Source organism: Rhipicephalus microplus, chromosome 2, assembly GCF_043290135.1.
Source record: "Rhipicephalus microplus isolate Deutch F79 chromosome 2, USDA_Rmic, whole genome shotgun sequence".
Taxonomy (NCBI): Eukaryota; Metazoa; Arthropoda; class Arachnida; order Ixodida; family Ixodidae; genus Rhipicephalus; species Rhipicephalus microplus.
The window spans coordinates 258,815,111-258,836,804 of NC_134701.1; the positions used below are offsets into that span (position 1 = coordinate 258,815,111).

A 21,694-nucleotide genomic window follows, 5' to 3' on the forward strand; every position below is an offset into this window, starting at 1 on the left:
GCATTATTCTTTGCACTGAACTCTCGCGGACTCATATATATACTAGGCCGAACACAGAATGAATATACTTTCTGTCTATAACATGCACAAAATATACAAAAATTTTTTAGCTACACTCGGGGTGCAGCTTATACGCGAACTTTGGTGTGCAAGTTGGCCTCACGGTAGTGCAATGAAGGCAACTTTGCATCAATATGCAAGATGCAAGTGTATTTTTATGATTTGTGCGACATTCCAATTTCTTCCTATCCCATTTATTGCTTTATCCTTGTGGCAATACTGTGACTTTTTCAATCTGCTACTGTTTTCTGGTAAGCGCGGATACAATATATCGACTACACTTGAAGCGAGCTGAGCGCACAACGTGTACGAGCGTGCCAAAGTTCGCTAAAAGCCAACTGAAAGCTAAGGGCCGATGCTCTTCACTACAACAGTCATTAGCCAGTGACAGAAAAGCCGAAGCACTTTGGGCAGTTTTAGAACTTTATGGCCTTTCAATGCGTTAGCTGTGAACTTTCAGAGCTTATTCGCTATCAATGATTGTGGAGACCGCAGTTTCATCATGCTCAGCGATTGTGGCGAAAGGTAGTTCCATTCCATGTAGTGCACGCTGGCCGCGCACATGCCTTAGAACTGCATTGTTAATATCTGTGATTGCATCTACCGTGGTTAGGTCTGCAGCATTGCTTTGAGTTGGTGCACTTATGTAGTAAGATTGCAAACTTTCGTGGTCGCTCATGATTATGTTGACATCACCACATTTGTGTTCGCAGCTGATGCGGCAAAACGCAGTTACACTTGAACTAGGTGCACGCTGGCCGCACTTGCTTCGAATTATTCATTGTGGCAGAAATCTCTTTGTAGCACTATTTGTTATATCGAGGTTTCATTGTATCAGCTCCATAGCCAAGGCAATAATATATTTAAAAATTTTTAAAATATGACTATCATACATAGCTGTAGTAAGCAGTTATCAATAGCTCCTTCAATTTTTAAGTTCGGCATCACATTTCGCTCTAAGCATGATTCTTACTGGAGCCAGAATTGAAAGTAAAAAAAAAAATGAATAAACACGTTTCTTCATCTCTCTTTTGCTAGTGTTCTAGTCAATCCCCTGGCCCACATTAGGCTAATCTCTTTTCGCCATTTTACAGCACACGAGAAGCCATGTTCATTTAATGAAATGGTGTCATTGTCAACTAGCTAGATAAATGATGATGCACTGAGAAGGCAACATTCCAGCTGGAACAACTAGTACTTAAACAAAAAAATTTAAAAAGTACTCACAGCAGTCTCCTCTCCGAGTGAGTGCATCCTCCGAGGGGCCTTGCAGCGGAATCCACTCTCGACTGAGGAGGAAGCTGCGACCATTTTCTTGAAAGACCCACTTCAGTTCAGCAGGCACTGCATTTGGCGACGACCACACACGCCGGGCACGGAACAGTAGAAGCCTCTGAATATTACAAAACAACGACGTTTCAAAAGCAGAGGAATTTGATTGTGTATGAAATAGTGGCCTGTGAACTCCATGAGACAAAAAAATTTATTTTGGCATGCTAAACTAATATCCGGACTATGGATGACATAGGAGTGCATGCATCAGGATAAATTAAGCCTACTTGCAAGTTTTGGAGATCTAAACTAGGCACGTAAACACAAGCGCAAGAGTACCTCTGTCAAGAGTGTAACTAAGGATGTGCAAACAGTGATTTTGAGGTTTAAAGTGAATTCAAAGCAAAGAGTGATTAAATATTCTGAATGGTACATTTCGCATGTTATTTTAAAAAATGAGCATATTTGTCATGACCCAACCAACCTGCACAACCTCCACGTAACAATATTATTTAAAACTGGAACAAGGTATACGAGGATGCATTCTTTTTAGTTCGAGTTAAGGTGGAAGCAACACTGAATAGTAGGAAGACTTAAATTTCAGTAGGATGCAAGTGATAACTGATAAATATGCATCAAAACTTATCATACTGAGAGCATAAAAGTTTGTTTAACAAGCATTTAAACTTGAATGCCTAACGGATGTGAGGTATTCATTTGAAATAAAGCTTTGCAAAAGTGCAAATATTTTTTGACATTTTCACGACACAGCACTCCTGTGCTGCTGTGAAACCTCCTTTACAAGAAGAGTTACATGTGGCAATTTACAAACTTGAAAAAATGTGAGCTCTGGCATGTTATGACCACAGTGGTACGTCAGTGTTTTGTCCTTTCTATTTGCTATAGTTGCTAATATGTGCTTATTAGTCTATTTTAAATACTTCAAAATTTAAAATATTTTAGGTTGTGTCGAATTGAATTCAAACACACTGTAACATCCGCTCTAACATTCAAAGTGCTCGAATACTCGCACGAGTCTAGCAAAATGCGTTTTATATATCATTTTCTTTTTGTTTGTCTGTTTTTGGCAATCAAATTTTCCCAGTAAAGCAGCAATGCATTGCCCCGCAAAATTTTCATCAATCAAACTATGATCAATCAAAGAATGACACCCATAGCTGCCTTTGCTCCCTCCATCGACACCTACAGCTCTGGAGAGTCTTGCCTACAGCTGGTATTGACACTCACAGGTGCGAAGAGGAGGCGCACATGGCAGCAGTCGAGAAGACGCAAGGCGGCTCCCAAGTAAATGTGGCAGAGAAGACGGCGGCCAAGCATTTCTGCACCGGCAACCTGAGCCCAGTTCACCGATGCCAGAGCATGTGCCACACCTTGCCAGCGTCCCCAAGCTGTCACGTGACCTGCATGGCCAAAACACAGCAGAAGAGATATACAGCATATGTATACATAACTACTGCAAATTCTCCTTCAATTGTTGCTTGACGCTTGATAAACTATTCTTGAGATAGCACTAGCAAGGCCTTACAAAGGGAGATCAGTGCAGCCACATACAGTGCCATACAAAGTAAAAGCATATTATTTGCTACAATTTTATGTACCAAGAGAGAGGGAAAAAGGAAGGCTGGGAGATCGACCAGATATTGGCATCCACCATATTATTATAAGGGATGCCATAGCGGAGGGCTCCCGAAATATTGCCCACTTGAAGGGACACTAATGTGAACTATTAAGTCGACATTGATTGTTGAAATGGTGGTCCAGGAACCTCGCAGTGTTAATTCTGTGCCAAGAAAGGGCCTATTTTGAAATAAAATCATGCTTTAGTGCTACGCATCGGGTTAGCACACTTCAAATTACCCGCTTCAAGAAGCGGACCGACCGGACCATCTCACGTCACTGTTGCCATGCACAACCTTGCCCAGCTTTACTGCGCTAGTAGCAGCAGACCGAAAGCAGCGGGAGCCACAGCAGTAGCAACGGCCATTGATCAACTTCCCGCAATTGGCTTCGAGATTGCAGACGCTTTTGTTTCAACTGCACCCCGCTAGATGGCATTACCCGTCCTGTGTAACCACGTGAAAATTTAATTTTTTAACCACTCGCATAATTCCCCATAGTAACGTCTGGCAGTTCTTTTTTTCATAGATCAAACAAAAACGAAGAAGCAGCGTTTTATTGCGTTTCTTATTGCACAGAACATCCTTTATTTAGTGCAGTTAGATCGATTACTAATGATTAAGTGTAGAAGGTCTGTCTGATGTCATCAGGGTCATTTTGAAAATGTCTTACTACGGTGCTTGTGTTCTTGTGCATTTACTTTAATTTCTCGGCAAGTAGGGCACTGTTATAATATTGTCGTTTTAGATGTTGTCATACATTGAGCTTTCCCTCTGACGTAAATTGTTATTTGACTTTAGTGTCCCTTTAAAGAACGTACCGTATTTACTCAAATAATAGGCACACTTTTTTTCAGAAAATCCAGCTCCAAGTTCAGGGTGCGCCTATTATGCGGGGTGAAATTTCCGAAAATCTTGTATATGAAAACAGCATAGACCGTTGATAATGTGCATCCCCGAAGTCATGAATGTCCACACTACAGCTGAAACAACATTCTTCATAGGCTACACAAGCACAAAATGTGCTGAGCGAGCAGTCTCCCGTGTCCGAGAATTGTAGTATGCAACACAATGTGCATTCGAATTTCCAAAAATTATTGAAAGACCGGTATTGCCAATCAAATTAACGGGAAAAAAAACTACGAAAACAAAGCACCATCGCAGAAATTCACCGGTTACATTTCAGACCACTAAGATTATGCACATTATCACGATCGAAATTTTGTGCGCTGAACGGTACCGATCATTCAATTTCACGGGCTTGCACCCCATATCCAAGACATTGCAATCGAATCGCGAGCCACCATACGAGTGTTATAAGTGCCTTCAAAAAGAGCCAACGAAAAGATTTATGTTGATTCTATACAAAACCGCAACTTTGATTGCCCATGACCGCAACTAAAAAGCAGCAATAGCGATTAGGACTAGCCTACGATTCAGCATGTTGTCGTGGGAGGATATGAAGATTGGGTGTCGAAAAGATGGCGCTAAAGCACTAATCCAAGAGCAGTGCATGATACAATGTTTAGGTTCGCGGCCAGGAAATCAACGGCGACAGAAGTCCGCCAAGCTTGTGCGAGTACTTGCAGCGGCAGCGCAGGCGAAAGCTCGTGTCGGAAGCAGCTTTTTAATTTGCAGACGAGGTAGCAAATGCGGTAACGACGATACTTTTCCCAACCGGAAACTCAACGTGCACTTCATGAAGATGCAATCGCACGTTCTATAAGAAGTGCATGCAGCCGGGCTAGCGGCCGGCTGGCGCAGTGCCGGAACTGGCGCAGCACCACCCGCGGTCTTTTTTTTATTTTTGCTTGATCCAGTTAACGTAAGAGGGCGTAGAACTGCAACCGTGCAAGCATGGTACATAACTACTGATCATGGCCAAGTTCAGGATGTGCCTATTATGCGCGGAAATAAAAAAATTCGATTTCTCGCAACCCAACTATGCACCTATTATGCGAATGTGCCTATTATGCAAAAATAAATACAGTTTGTCTGGGCACCCACGACTCTTGCATTTAACCTCCATCTAAACGCAGCCGTGGCTGTCAGGATTTGATCCTGCAACCTTCCGGTCGGCATTTGAGCACCATAACTACTAGACCACCACGGTGAGTCATTGTGTCATACGAAGTAGTAGTAAGCAAAACAAGAGACACAACCAAACTGCAGCATGTGTGACACCTAAGTCAGATATCATGCACGAGCAACTGCCAACTGCGGAGCCATCTTTTCAAGCTACGAGGACAACAGTGTGACATCTAGGCCGTTCTTTGACTATGTACAGCCTCCCACACCGCACTTACTAACCGAGAAGGTGCAACTCGCTGAGCTGGTGGTGTGCAAGAGCCAGTTGAGCCGCTGTTCGTGCTCGCTGCGTCTTGTCCAGTTTCCAGCCACCCATCGCTTGGCGCTCCAGCCAGAGTCCCACGCGAGCCGACTGCAGCAGCTGCCGCAGCACCTGCCAACCCACGGCGCACAGGGCCTCTGGCAGGCTTCCACCAGCAAGTGGCTGACCCAGAGCCCCCAGGCAGGCACTCAGCTGCTCAGCGGCTTGCTCTGGTCGACCCTGTAGCATATCAGCGCCAGCGTTCAAAATGGCTCTCAAGAAAAAAAAAGAGAGAGAGTTGGTATGTGGGGTTTAACGTCCCAAAACCACCATATGATTATGAGAGACGCCGTAGTGGAGGGCTCCGGAAATTTCGACCACCTGGGGTTCTTTAACGTGCACCTAAATCTGAGCACACGGGCCTACAACATTTCTGCCTTTATTGAAAATTCTCCTGGCAAGAAAAGTTGCTCGCGGAAATGTCCAGGACCGACACACTCTAAGGACGACGACAACGACGACTGCGTAGCGGAGCCGCAGCATGGCGAGCACGTGACGAGAAAGGAGGAGCATCCCCACGTGGAGAGAAGCAGATCGACATTCGAGACATGGAGGAAGGAAAAAACTCTTTCCTTCCTCCGTGATTTGAGAGAAAACCAACACTCCACCTCAGCTTTTTTTTCTTTTGCTCTCTTCGCACACGCTGTTGAAAGGAGAAGGGTTACGTGGCAGGGACGGGAAAGAGGGGAAGCATGGCACCGGCGCGTGAGAGACCCCCTCCCTCAAAGGTGCAGAGCCGTGCTCCTGCAAGGCACAAGGGCTGCAGAAGATGGTGCCTTTTTCCTTTCCTTCAACCACACAACCAACCCCGCTACAGCTTTTTTTTTTTTTTTTTTTTTCCTCTCTCAGCAAGCGGCGTCGGAAGGAGAAGGGTCTTTATCTGACGACGACACGTGGCGGGGACGGAAAAGGGAGAAGCGTGACACAGGCGCGTCGCAGATCAGCATTTGAGAGAGAGCAAACATTCCACCGCAGCCTTTGCTTTCCTTTTCCTTCGCGTGCAGCGTTGAGGTGTCACAAGTGCCGCCGCGAGATTGGGCGGGGTGCTGAGAGCATTTCGGAGCGCGGTATGTTCAAATTAACCGTCGCAAGTTCTTGCGCATTCGAATTACAGGGCGTTTTCGCCCATTGGAATACACATAGCTATGACGGGACCTCATCGTGAGTTCGAATTAAAATTAATGAGATTCGACTGTACAAATACGGTAAGTAGAACCAGCTGACCCAGCTGTCGACTGGATTCTTAGATTAATTACAAGACTGCCAAGAATATGACTGATTACAAGTAATTATATAGGCTTAATTCGTAATATACAAGTTTGAAGGCACACCAACCTGGGAGAGATCTGCATCAGCCTGTTTGCGATGCCTCCAAAAGGCTGCGTTGGCTTTGCCGTGCGATTGAGACAGGCCATCTCCATAAAGCAGGAGACGCCAAAGGCAAGCCACAGTCACCAGCATATTTAGGAACCAACCCAAGAGAGACAATGGAGATACACCGAGCCAGGAGGTTCCTGAAAGCCAAAGCATAGATTTTGTACATCTCTCAACAAAGGACAAACTATAGAATCATACAAATCCAAGATACAAGTCTATTATTCAAGAGGCTCTCTTCCAAATCGCTACAACCTTATTCTTGTTATTATGCCGCAAACTGAATTGCAAAGCTTATGCATACTTGTGGTTTCCGATATGAGAGCATCATTACCCATTAACTTGAATACAAAATAACACTCGTTCAAATCAAGACTACAGTCAAACAGCAGTCTAATGAGCTAGGACCATTTTCAAGTCTCGCCTGGGTGACAGAGATCCAAGGTGAGCATAAACTCCAACCAAGTAAAGCTTGTGGGGTGCATGGAACAACACTGATGCACCCTCAAGAATGCAGAAACCACCTCGACAATGTCATCTATTCAAGACAAGAAAGGACACTGTGTTGTCTCTTCATGTCTCCCGTCTGTTTTTGTGGTTGCTTTTCCCGAACAGGAATCGTCAACTGGTCTACGAAAGGCCTTCTCAAGGTTACTTGTACTCTGCATATGTCGGGAATCCATGGTGGTGGTTACAATGAAATAGCAGAGCTTACCACCATCACCTTCTGCTGACAGGATGGTCCGTCCAGCAGCGTGTGAAGAGGCCAGTGTGTAAGTGTCGCCTGACGGGCCCGCCAGCAGCCAGCCAAAGGGATTCAATGCGAAAAAAGCAAACGTGAAGATGCACAGAGCCATCCGGGAGGTGTGCATCATGGCACCACGCAGAGGGCTCGGGAACTTGGTTTCCGAGGGACTCTGAGGCGGTGAGGGTGGCTCTGAGCTGCTCGTGTCCTCCATGGCGTGATCGGGCGAGCTCATGTCCGACGAAGGTGGAGTGAGCACAGCCTCTTGGCTTGCTTCGGCCATGAGGCTTTTCTGGTCCAGCAGTATATCAGACACTGCAAGGGGCATGCAGGTCACGTTATAACACCAGCAGGAGTACTGCCTGAACACAGACCAAGAAACATTTAGAAGGCGTAACTCCACTATTTCTGGCTTTCAGAGAGCCTCATCACCCTAGTGGCAATCGGTGGGAGACAAGAAAACTGCTACCGTTTTTCAGTTGCCAAGGTAACCTGTCTTCACGCTTTTCCGCTTTCATAGCAATCACAGAGCATTGATGCTGAGTGCGTTCGGCCAAGTACATTTCTTCCTCTGTCTTCAACGACTCCTTGCATAAACTCACAGAAACTTACGTAAACAAATTTCCTTAAGTCCGCAGATGAGAAAGTTGCCAACGAACCGTATTGTGCCTGACGACGAGTGCAGGAACGAATTGCCACTGTACTTACCATTCGCACCCGTCTGTTGGACAGCCAGCTTGAGCATAATGTTTTCCTGCTTGAGCTTGGCGTTAGCATTCTGTAGGAAGCGCAAATAGTCTATGGCCTTCCTCAGTACAGCTGACTTGTTTAACTGCAAAAGGAACCAAAATTAGTTCAGCAACAAGGCGTGATTTTTTCACTGGGAAGAGGTAGCACTCTATAGGCTGGGCAAATATACCGTAATTACTCGAATCTAACGCGCATCTTTTTTGAGGTTAAGCGAGTTCATAAATCACGTGCGCGTTAGAATCGAGTACGAAAAAAATGTATGCGGTCATTCTATTGCCATCGGCATTTCCAAAATGGCCGCCCCCTACGAGCGTCGGCCATTTCTGCCTATGTGTTTCCCATGAGCGGCACTTCGTACGTGTGCTGAGGAGTTCGTCATCTCGTAGTGCATTAGCATCGACGGCATGGAAGGGCCGACTCCAAAAACTCTAGTGCACCATGATGCCGCTTTTAAAAAAAAAGTCATCGCGTGTGCAGAAACGGACGGAAATCGGGCCACATCGCGGTCGTTCAGAGTTCCCGAAACGTGCGTGCGGGACTGGCGGAAACAAAAGCAGAATATTGTCGACAGCAAAGCTTCACGCAAAGGCTTCAGTGGACCACAGCAGGGTCGGTTTCCGCAAATTGATGAGCTGCTCGGTGAGTATGTGCTTGAGCAGCGAGCGGCACAGCGACCCGTGACGACAGAACTGCTCCAAGTGCGGGCTATGCAGTTAGCCTTAGAAAAAGGGCTAATGTGGAGCCAGTTTAAAGTGAGCAGGTGCTGGCTAACTAACTTTATGAAGAGGAAAGGCTTTTCCCTCCGAAGGCGAACGAGCATATGCGAAAAGTTTCCGGAGGAGTACGATGAAAACCTTCACAGTTTTCGGAGGTTCGTCCTAAGCTTGCGGCACAACAATGGCTACATGCTTGGGCAAATCGGGAATGCTGATCAGACGCCTCTTTACTTCGACATGCCTGGCACCACAACCGTCGAAAAGAAGGGGGCAAAGCAAGTTCGCGTACTGACAGCGGTCCACGGTAAAACTACAGTGACGGCAATGCTCTGTTACAAGTCAGATGGGCACAAGCTTTCCCCGTACCTCATATTTAAATGAAAGACACTCCCGAAAGGAGTAGTTTTTTCGGGTGGTGTGATCGTGCGGGCCAACGAGAAAAATGGGTGCGCGTTGCAATCGATGTCTTGCTTTTTTTTTTTTTTTTTCGTTGTGGAAACCGGGTGCGCGTTACAACCGAGGGCGCGGTAGAATCGACTAAATACGGTACTCTGAACATGTATTACGATATGAAACAAGATACTTAGGCAAGAAGTACAATGGATACACATGCAAGCTACTACGACAATAATTGTATCCAATGTGATAGTTTTCAATTGTACCCTGAGATACTTCAACACTAGGCTTGAGCAAATATTCGAATGAATAACGAAAGGTTCAAATTCACTTCGAATAGAATGGAATGGAAAAACACTATTTTTTAATCAAATTTAAATTATTGAAAATTTCAAATTATTCCAGACGAACGAATAAGTGCATACTAGTCCACATGTTGCAACCTGTAAAGGTGGTTTCACTGCAGCGGAGGGATGATAAGCCATGAAAGCATCTGTACAGACATATAGTTAACACTATCGTATGTAACTTTTTGTAGAAGTGGTTTTGAAAGAGTAATGCTAAGCCTTGAAAACACGTATCCAGAAGAAATCCACACTGCAGAAAAGCACCACCCCAAGGTTAAATGAAGATATCACCCTCACATTGATACTTTTCTTTTTCAGTTTGAAAGCTCAATATATTGACTTATATGCTCTAAGTATAGCAAATTTTAAAACATAACATATTTTACAGGCCATCACTAACATTTTACCGGAAAACTTATCCTGCTGCTGTTTAAAGCTGTTTTTACCTCCCTTGATTTAAAAAAAAATGGCATTTGCACAGGCCTTGTTTCAATTTTTAAAAAAATATTGAGCAGGTTAGTTAAATAATCCTGACAAACACACCCATTTTTGTTAATAATATGAAATATACATACTATTCAATTTTGATTTGAAATTATTCAGCTGAAATCATTTTTCGCTTCAAATTTGCTTCGAACCGAAAACTCATTATTCGCACAAGCCTATTCAATACATTATTTCATGTATTGAAAATACAAATGTACCTGCGTGACATATCACTACACAGAGACACGACAGCCTAAGAGTATCCGAGATAGTACCTAATACCGGTGTCAACCCGGCATTTTGTATTGCAGTCAGAACTGATTCAGATTAGGCTCGATCCAGATCAGGTGCGGCTAGATGACCTCTTTTAATTAATCGTGATCAGGCCCGATTGAGGCTAGGACTATTGCAATCTGCTCATCGTAACCACGCTTCCCGATTGCAATTTGGCAGTTCTCTGCCCCACTCTATATGGATTAGGCTGCACCACGTAGCAGCAACCAACTTGTCATCGCAATCAAGAAGCTCGACACTGATCAGCCCCAATTGCAATTGAAAGAGTCATGTGGCACTGGTATACAGTCAAACCCACTTATAACAATTTATCGGCTACAATGACCATGCTTTGATGCAAGAACTTTTTTATACTGAAAACTGAAACTGTGTGCGCTTAGAGCAAACATTTTCCAAAGCCTCCTACTTTTATAATAAATTATGGGTGTGCAAATATCTGAAATTTCTACTATTTTTCAAATAGTGCTTGCTATTCAATTTAATTTGCACTGAAATCTTACTATTCGAGCTTCCCGAAGACAAATACAGTCAACCCCAGATTGAGAATGGCCCCGTCAAATTTTTCAAAAGATGCGTCACTCATACGACTCTCATATTGCTGCAAAGATACTTGCCTTTCAAGCTCTGGTACGGGCGCAATGTACTGGCTTTAGAAAACGCCGATTCAAACATAGAGATGGGGGCTCAAATGCTGTTTCGAACATGAAAATGCGGCAGAAAACCTGAAAAATCAGACTCTAAAGATTTTAAGCATGCTGAATTTAAGATGTTTTTATCTATTGATGTTTATTAGGCAGATCTGAAAGATGTGGAAATTGAGGCTAGCCCACCACCACTGCGCGGGCTTTTTCGACTATTTTTGTCATTCTCATGTCCTATTATGACTATCCCCTTCTCCGCAGTCCGTCGTTGCTGGGAGAGCGGGAGCGACATTGACCCTCTGACCTGGCCCCGGATCGCACCAGATGTCAATGGTTGCGCTGTGCTCGAGCATTTTGCGCGCGCCAGGCGGGAGTGAGAGAACATTTTAGGACATTGAAGGATGAGCACGGCTTTTCCTTTCCGTCTGTTGGCTCCCTTTGTTTGGAGCTCGCTCGGGCTCGCCAAAGGTGCTTTGTGCCCACGGCGAACGCATACCTTTCGTTGCCCTTTCCAAACACTAGGCCAAAGAGCAGTGTGGTGCGTTTGCGCCTGGTCGCACTACGCTGACCTGTACCTCTCGAAGCCAACGCGAGTGGAGTTTGACTTCACTCAAGCGATCAGGCCCTGTTGTCACTGATCGTGAGAGCGGGCAGCATAGTCCCGAGCGCCCATTTACCCCCGCGGTGAATCACTGTGAACCCTTTTGCCCACAGAGCATGCTCACGGCACCTTTGTGTTGTACTTTCGCCCGTGGCATGGATAAGCCCTGTTTGCTTTCCCGCAGCTTTTTGCAACGAGCGCTGAACTGCATTTTCGCTGTTGCCGCAGGCAATAAAGTGTTGCGAATTGTTTATGAGCAGTACTGTGTATTTACCGCGTTGCGCTAAGCAACTTGGCTGTCCGAACACAGGTGTGCAGCAGCATTAGTGAAGTGAGGCGATGGCGAGCGCAGCCCTGTGGCTCGCTAAGACCGAACCCCCGCTAGTGGCCGTACTCCTTCGGGGTACATGTACACTACACTGCCGCCCAACGTGGGGCCACACTACACTGGCGCCCAATGTACGCTACAAAGTCCAGACTAGAATAAAGCACAGCCTCACCTGCCACATCATTAGGAATTCCAAAGAAGTTGAAAGAGGAAGAAACACTGTCTTTTTCTTTCACAAGTTAAGTGATGTCGGCAACACTGCAGCTGCACCAAATCATGTACATAAATAGAATTCGGCCGGTGCATTACTTCATTCTTGATAAGACAACTATGAAACACCACCCCTACAGCACTTCATCATCTTAGCCAAAAGCAAGACTTCCATACTGATATCTCATTCACACTCCCATCTAAATATTCAAGTTCGCTCCACAACCAAAATTTTACTATTTGTACAGCCCTACAATGAACACTTCCGAGAGGGTCGTAACAAAATATGGCACATACAAAGCGATGAAAGAAGGTAAAACAGGTATTCTAGAGCGTGTGAAAGGTGCGTGCCCCGATGCAGTTTATTTGCAACAAAGATATAGACCCCAGTAAGTGCACAGATTTCAGACACTCCGAGCTAATTTTCCAGGCGTTTCTTCACTGGCTGAAAAGCAGTAAGGCAAATGAGAAATAGGAGGCAGGAATAAAACTTGCGATCAGCTTTCACAAGGCAAACTTTTCCGACATCGTTCTCTGCGTCTCGACTGCTGACGACTAACTGAACGATGCCTTCGAATGCAAGAAGTGCTAACTTTTAATCCTACAAAAGTTCACTGTAAAGCTCAACTCGCCGATGCCACAATATACCAACAGAGACTGGCCAATCAAAGATCCCGACTTCTGGCGGTGCTTTATCAAGGGCGATTCCATATACAACGAACTACTGATATAACGAAACCTTATCGCGGCTCTTTCAAGTTTGTTATACAGCCAAACCTCGTAAGTGCGTACCCAATTTAAGGGGGGACGCGGCTTTGGCATCGCGAAATTTGGCCAAAAAATCGATTTTCTGAAAATCTCATTTTCACATTCTGTGACCCCTTTTCTATCTAATTTCGAAGTTTCGTCCCTGAAAACAGCGTAGAAATGACGTAAAAAATTTTTATCGAAGCTAGGGTGGCGATGAATTTCACGGAAATTGCGAAAAAATGGCGTTTTTCGAACCGCGATATCTCCGCAACCACGTAACCTAGCGCCGCCATCTTTGTCTCTATGGATAGCGCGATTCTTCCGTTTCAAATTTGCCGCCTCGGCCGGCTGAACCAGGCAAGAGCAAGCCCACAGCAAGCCAAAGTGTAAAGGTATCACAACAGTTTCCGATTGGCGACGCGCGTCATGTGACTGTACGGCGGCTCCGCATTGGTCGCCCGTGCGGTCGCTTGTAGCAATCGGCGCAAATGTCGTCTGCTCTACGCGCTGACGGGCCGCTTACTGCATTTGTTTTCAACTTCAACTCGTCGCGGCGTGGTTTCGTGCGGTCGCTTGTAGCAATCGGCGCAAATGTCGTCTGCCCTACGCGCTGACAGCGCTGACGGGCCGCTTACTGCATTTGGTTTCAACTCGCCGCGACGTGGTTTCGAGATCGCATCGCGCTGCGATAAGACCGGCGCTCGTGAAAGGAGAAAAACGTTGTTATCCTGTTTGGCGCATTGCAGTTTTGAAATCAGTTCCTGCATGCGATCATGGACCGGCGATCGTTCAAGAAGAAACGCAAGACTGCGCAGCGATTTGGTGCTCGTAAGCCGAAGCCGCCGATCGTGAAAAAGAAATTCAGTCCGGCAACTTCTGCAAGCAGCGACGATGGCGTGCGGCACGACGAGGACTCGCAGTCGAGCACAAGCATGCACGGGGCATCGTCCGCGAGCATCGACGAAACTGTTCATATGCCTGTAGAGCAGTGCTTTGTGCTGTCTGAGGAAACATCCGTTCGTCGTTCCGCGCAGGCTGCAGACATCGCGGATGCTAAGCCTAGCACTTCGCGCGAGGATGTATTCATCGCGGATGCCCAGCCAAGTACTTCGCGCGAGGATGCGAGGCCGTCGACCAGCACCACCAGTAGCACGATTCGGACACTAAGGACCGCAGTGCAAAGGACACTAGGGAATACAACCCTGGTGCCTATTAGGCATGTAAACCGTGACTCAAGACTTTGAACCTCGTTTTCTCAATATTGTTTTTTTGGCATGTTGCTCAGCTCGTGGAGCAGATATCTTCGCAACTACTTGACATATTTTGATTCTGTTTTTTTTTGTAATGCTCCTTGAACTGTGCTTCAGGGGGCTGCGTTTTTATTTTTAAAATTTAGGCTTTTAAAAATTTTTGGTAGGGTTTCTTGTTTGTAGTGCAAATGTGCTCATTGAAGTATCAGTGGAGAAAACATGAACTACAAATTTTAGTGTTGCAAAAAAATTATTTTGAAAACGCAGCCCCCTAGAGCATACATTCACCACTGCACACAGTGTTTACAAACTTTCTATGTCATTTTTTAAACTCTCCAGCCGCTCCACGAGGTCCAGTAATGAAATTATTTGTTTCTCAGAAAGTTTTCATGATATCATCTTGAAATTTTTATGGAAGCATTATGAGGTCACTTTTAGTCTCTGTGCCAATTTTCATCAAGATCTAACCAGAAACAAGAAAGTTCGTTCCGAAAGGCACGTCCCCCCTTAAGCGTACTAACGGTTAAAACGTAGTTGCGACGAATCCCCGACAGAGTCTCATAGAGACCGATGCATTCGCAGACCATTGCATTCGTAGAACGAATACGAGGTGGCGACCACCGACAAACATGCCGCTATAACTTATCGCCGGCGAAAAGCCTTAACACAGTAAGCATCCGTGTTTATCTCCTCAGACCATGCCTCAGGCACGCATGTGGCCTAGCATCTCTTTAGGCCTACTGCACGCTTTTATTGGGTGGCTACCTGAACGCGCTGGGCCGCCGATCGCTACCGCTTCGTTTTACGGGACCGTGTTCAAGTGTGCACCGTTTCACAGAAATGCAAGCAGCTCGCTGTCACGGAGTTTAGCCTTGTGGATCGCGGGCACCGCGAAACCTTGCTGTATTATGCCAACACGCGCACCGTACAGCGTGCGTGGCAATGTTGTTACCATGTTGCACACTTTTACTTAGTGACAGCCGAAATGCCCCTCCGTTTGCTGCCAGGACTGCTAGAGCATCGCGGAGAACACATTGCTTGCGGAAAGCTCTTCGGCGCCGCGTTGACCCAGCAGGCTACTCGCCAAATCTGTGCAGCAAGCGGATCGGCAGTCACGGTGTGCGCAGAGTGAGCGAAGCGCTGCACGCAACTAGCCATGCAGTAAACGATTTGGCTCTCTGCGACTGTACAGTGTTTTAAAAAAAAACTGCATCAGATTTTTGCTTAAAAGCAGACCGTGAAACAGTTGCATCATGGGTAGCCGATTGTGTCCATTCTGTCCACGCAGGAAGGAAAGTTGTTTCCTTCCTCCATGGTTCTATTGCTGTACCACGTTGCATATCCCGGATCCCGCGGTGGTTTCGAAATGCTCAACGGCGTCTCGATCGCGTGCTATGGGGCGGTTATTCGAGATTCAGAAACTTTTCTGTATCTAGGCAAAAAGAAAGAAATGGTTTTGTGGTGGGCACTTTGGACAATATTTTCTGCGGCATTGCGTTTCTACTTTTGTTGGCGGCGATGATGCATGTCGGAAGATGCCAATTTGTAGCTGGTGGTTAATGCGTAGTATGCTTAGTGCGCAGTTATGCCGCCATCTCCGGCAGGTACGTATTATTAGGGTTTCACTGTAAATGTATTCGACTGTAATATAGTATCTAAAACATTTATTTTGTATACTGCCCAGCCCTGGTGCTCAAATAGGCATTTCGCATGCTTCATCGTTACCTTGGCTTCGGGCCCAACCACCATGTTCTTCAGCTCCACAATCTTGTCGTTGATGCTGCTTCTGTAGCGGCGCTCAATCGCGTTGTGGGCATTGCGTTTTTCTCCCTTGTTTGGAGGCTTCACTGTCACCACCCTGTTATGTGAACAAAAGAAAATATGCTTGAATGACAATTCTGCTTCAAAAGTATGCTTATTACGTAGTAAAGAGCCTTGGTCAATTCATGGTGCAACAAACAAAGCAAGTCTTCCGTGCTACGTCTTTATAACCTGACTAGCTTTCTATAGCAATGATGCCTGCCCATCCAGGTCTTGTTACATTTGCAAATGCAGCCAATAGATGGACTGGTTTAGTGACTTCAAACATTTCTATGTAAAAGAGAGGCTAGGAAATGCTGCTGTGAAAAGGTGTTAAAATTAACTTAGCTCACCACTAAAAAATAAACAGGCAAGCCTCAACATTTGCCCACCCCTCCCCACTAACAAAGCTGCCATAGCACCACAACCACCACCAATTCACTACACCATGTAAAAGCACAATGCACAGCAGTTAAAAGGTCTGGTAAGAATAGCTATCAAATGCCTTATGAAACATATTCACAGGACTGCAGGAATAGATCATACGAACTGGGCAGCGGGTAACAGTGTTAAGTGAAGATAATAGAGTAGGGGTGTGCAAATATTACCAATTTAAATATTTTTCTAATAGTGTTTGCTATTCGATTCTATTCGCACTGAAATTTTATTATTTGAACTTTCCAAAGACAAGTACAGTCAACGTCCAATTGGAAAAGGGCTCTTTCTGATTTTCAGTACGCCTCAACTTATTGCACTCTCATACAATGAAAAAGCTGCCTTTAAGGCTCCACTATAGAAGAACTTTACAGACACATGCAGTCATTCAATTCAAAGGAACCCCATCGAATTTTCCAAATGCTTCACCTCATCACATTTTCGTATTGCGGCAAAGCTGCCTTTCAACCGCCGCTATGGTTGCAAATGAATAGACTCCAAAACACGCTAATCCAACATAAAGATGATAGATGTGGCAGAGGTGGGGCCTTAAATAATGCTGTTTCAGACCCGAAATTTGGGCAGAAAATCCAAAAAATCTGACGTCGAAGATTTTGAGCCTTCAAAATTTGAGATATTCTTCTACACTGACGTTGTGATGTTCTTCTTCTACACTGCAGAATTTAGGAGAATTTCGTTAATTCGCAGTCATTACTACAGGCCACTTTCCCGAAATCTCAAAGTGAAAATGGGTTCTTCGCATGAACGATTTCAGTTCTCACATTTGACTTAACTGACTTAACTCCACTGATTAAAAAGTTCATTAATTGAACATTCCCATTTAGTGTTTTAAACGATGTCTTCAACCCTCTTAAGATGCCTGCCGCTACAGAAAAGGGAAATGTGAAGACAGCGAGCAAATAGCGCCTTTTCCTGGTTTTTTAAGAATATTGAACACATTTCTTGAAACACCCTACATGACCTACCACCACCTGTGAAATTTCACAAGGTGGTGTAATAGTTAAACGAAATTGATTATTACCTGTTTTCGTAGCACCAACGCACACCCTGGTTGGTCTACCAATTGAGCTAACCAGCAGGCTAGCAATGCTAGTTAGTTTCCAGGTTAGCCCGGTTGGTAGAGAGACTGCCCTAGAATAGCACTGGTCCAGTGACCTATCCCCAGACCAGCATGAACTTTTCGTCAACTAAGAAACTTCCTTTCAGAGAAATACGCGCTACGAAAAATGGTGGCCGTCAGTTCCCCTTCCATTGCTTGATTCATGGTTGCACCTCCTTCTTCAAGTACAATGTGAAGGCAAAGACACACACCTGCTCAACTTGTCAGCTTCCAAGACGAGGGGAATCCCAGCAGCTGATGTGGCAGCCAACAGGGGAGCTCCTTGAGGACTGGTTGCAACCACAGGCGTTGGTGACAACGGTGTGTAGGCAAGGATGCTGCCAGTTGCATTGGTGGCACAGCTGTTATCCTTCACCAACTGCTGCAACAGCATCTGCTGCACCTGCACAGTTAGATGGAGATATGCCTGACTGTTGAAAAGGACAAATATAAAATGGAGGTCCGGTAAACTTACTAGCCCAAAAAGAAAGCATTGCAGTTGTATAAATCACTTAAAAGTGCCTCCAGCAACCAGGAACTTATCTTTTTGTTTTCCTTTTTTTCATCCAAATCATTGCCTGACGCTATTCTGAGCTCTAGTGAAATACATGTCCGACTGAAATAGCAGAGAGAGAAAAATGCAGAATATTTCAAATTAAATAGATGACATATCACCCAGCTGTAGCACGGTTTCCACAGCAGATAACATGACACCGCATAGCTAGGCAAAATTTTTGGGGCTTGGATGTTTCTTAAGTGTACTTAATTGTTCATGTCGCTCTCTTCTTTCTAACTTGCAATATCTTGTTGAAAGTTAGCAATTTGTGAGGCAAATGCACGATTAATCACAAGAGCAACTACATCGCCTGTGTTAAAGGCGTTGTGTATGGCATCATTACATTATCATGTGGTGGAAAGTGCCTAGGACAAACGAAGCGTTGTGTCAATGTTCGGCTTGAAAGAGCATGAGCTTTCACTTCAAGGGGTTGCGCAACTTCATCTGCCGGTTCACTTCAGGTCATGTGGGTGTTGTCCTTGGGTGTCGTCCTATCATTAACAAAACCACCGTCAATTTTTAAACATGCAATTAACTATGAAAATTGCTGGGGCTTATAATATATCGGTTAGAAACAAGAGCTGTATCAGTGAAGCATCCGTTTTTCTGCATGAGAAGGACTTCGATTACTTGTGTCGATCTTGATTTGTATGCATGTATGACCACGCTGCCAGAGTGTTTGCTGTGTCTTGCGCATGTCACAGTTTTGTAGACTTGCTATATATCCTCCTGGCTTCCGGGTTGGATTTTGGTCCACGGAATTTCCTGAAACTTTCACAACTGGGTGTGTAGATGACGAAGATAAAAAGTGAAGCTTATTATTTCCGTGATGTTTGCGCTTTTGGTATGGCGTGATGTCCAACTAATTGGATGCTGAAACTTAATTAAAGCGTTAAGTAGTGGGCCTGAAGCAACGCAAAGCAAGGTTACTGAAGAAAATTGTGACAAATTCCGGAATAACTGCAAGCTATTATTCAAAATGTAACAAATAATAAAAAACCAACAGAAAAGTGGACCTTAACTTTCGCCGTTTAACTTCTAGAAGATTGCCCTGTTGAACGCCACCATGTTTTCTTCTTTGTTTCGCAATCTCCTGGCGCAATTTTGACAAAACTTCATGGAGGGCGCCAGTAGATGTCCAAAATATTGGACAAGTGGTTTTTGAGGAAGAAAACATGCTGAGTTCTTTGTAGTGATGGGGTATTTCATGTCCAATATTTTGGACAAATCCCCATAGCTGGAACTCAGGAGGATATATGTTTCACAATTCAATTTTCTATAAAAATCAATTGAGAGTCAGCGCCGTCTTCTCTTTCTCTTTAGCTCCTTCCTTGTTTCTGGTTTCTTGTTTTGCGTTTCTGGTGTTGCACTGTAAACCAAGTTCGGAGCCTTGCGCATGTTTCCAGGACTATTTGTTAAGAAATCAACTTGTTTGGTTTAGATGTTTCCTAGATACCTGGGTTATGACTTGCGTTTCGTGCCTCGCTCTGTTTCCTCATCAAATCAAATCAAATCAAATCTTTATTTGTCGCAAAAAATATACACGCATTAGGGTTAGTATATACAGAAGGAGGTCCCATAGCACAAGGCTGAAAGGGGACCTCCTGTTAGAAAATGACATAGAGATAAGTACAACAAAATGGCAACAAAAAAGCGATAAAGTAATTATTGATATTATTAAAAACAATGCAAACATGCAATAAAAAATGCCAGTAAAAATGGTAACAAAACAATGTTCAGTAATTGTGCATAACTATGAAAACAATGAAACATACAATAAAAATGGCAGTAGAATCGGGAACGAAATGACATTAACTCCAATGTGCATGGGGAATAAATGTGAAAATAACGCACACAGTAATAGCAGTAAATGTAAGCGAATGCAGATATAAAAATGAAGATGAGTTATGATTGCGAGATAAGATGTTTAAGTTCTTTTTTTAAAAGCAGCTAATGACAATTGTTTAGTGCTTACTGGTACTGAATTCCAAAATTGGATAGCTGCAAATATGGTAGTATGTTTGCCATAGTTAGTATGTGCATGTGGTAGTAAAACGTTGTTGTTTGAGGCAAACCTCAGATTACACAGATCCCATGTGGTTAGTGATGTAGGTTTGCACGTGTCTTCAAAAGCCTTTATATTACGAGCACTTCCAAAAAAATCAAATTAGTTGTGCGACTTAAAAGCGTGGCAGTTTTGGCTAGTTGGTATGGCATGACGATTGTTATAGCGCGAGAACAGAACGACTACAAAGGGACTAGAAGAAAACTAGTTGGATGTTAGTGCTCGTCTTCTTCTTGTCCCTTTGTCGTCATTCTGTTCTCGCGCTGTAACAATCATCTTGTTGTGCGAGTTGTCGTTCTTTCTGTCCCTTCTTGTCTTCTCATTTGTAGTTCTGAGCGACGCTTTTCAAGTAGCTATACACCAACTAGCCCAGCGTGCCATACTGTTAAGCAAATACTATAACCCTAAATTTCAACTAATGCAGCTACTATCTTGCTGTGCTACCCATATAAATTCCTATATATACACTAGAGGGATCTCTGGCATCAATATCTATGGGAGCTGCAACGCATGGCGCTTCAGCGAGCATGGAAATCATGGTTAGCACATTGATTCACCTAGTCTACATAGTAGTGGCTCCGTTTGGCTCTGTGTGGCCTGAAGCTGCTTTGTCACAAAACAAACATCAGCAAATGTTCAGGGGTCACGCTTCACCACTGTAAGCTCCTAAGTTCACCAATTCAAATAGGGTCACGACGTTCGAAACGATTATTTTATTCGAAACAAAGCCAAAACACAACAATAAACAAAGCCACAAGTGCGTTCGCAGTCCGCAGGCCCGAAGACTAGGCAAATCCATGTACTACCCATCATTCCCATGGTTGCTGAATGATGGAAGAGCCAGAGTCCCTTCTAGTTATTATCAGGGAACACTATGGTGCTACCAAATGCTTCCAGACTAGTGACGTGGGTGCATAGTGGATACGATCAGGCACCTTTTGCGTGGGCAGCTGGGAGAGGCGGCTGATGCGCTGCTGTTGCTGTGTCTGCTGTTCCTTCAGTGCAGCGAGCAGCTCCGCGACTGATGGCATCGGGTTTGGCTGCAGCGTGGCCACTCGCGGAGCCACCGCCTGTTGCGAGAAGGGCCGCACCAATGTAACTTTCTGCGGCTGTTGTCGGGGGGCGCTGGCTGTCGCAGCAGTGGCAGGTGCAGCATTGCTCGCTACTGCCGCTGCTGGGATGCACACCTGGGCCGGAGAAAAAACGCCATCTGCGGCACCCAACAATTGCAACACAAAAATTCCAAGGCATAGCACATTTTTTTTTTTCTTTTGTCTGGCGAGTCTTTGACAACAAAAGTAATTTTTGCAAATACAAGAAACAATGATATATGGTATATTCCATGCTTTTGAAATTAGTATAACCTACGATCATTACAGTATGATCTGCCACACATTTTAAACAAATATTGAGGTACCAGTATTGAGGTTCTTCACCAGAGGGAATTCTGATGTGTTTTGTAATTATGTACA

General features: G+C 44.7%; 1 protein-coding gene across 1 annotated transcript in view; it reads right to left on the bottom strand.

The window, feature by feature from the left end:
* SREBP (Sterol regulatory element binding protein) overlaps nt 1-21,694 on the bottom strand; it is a 58,805-nt gene that overhangs the window by 24,947 nt on the left and 12,164 nt on the right. Inside the window, exons 3-11 of the mRNA XM_037421079.2 lie at nt 21,158-21,409; nt 17,814-18,004; nt 15,972-16,104; nt 8,186-8,309; nt 7,448-7,792; nt 6,694-6,872; nt 5,280-5,538; nt 2,581-2,753; nt 1,288-1,453 (exon numbers count right to left, since the gene is read on the bottom strand). Of these exons, the coding sequence (XP_037276976.2) occupies nt 1,288-1,453; nt 2,581-2,753; nt 5,280-5,538; nt 6,694-6,872; nt 7,448-7,792; nt 8,186-8,309; nt 15,972-16,104; nt 17,814-18,004; nt 21,158-21,409 (1,822 nt within the window). The remainder of the gene's footprint in view (nt 1-1,287; nt 1,454-2,580; nt 2,754-5,279; nt 5,539-6,693; nt 6,873-7,447; nt 7,793-8,185; nt 8,310-15,971; nt 16,105-17,813; nt 18,005-21,157; nt 21,410-21,694) is intronic.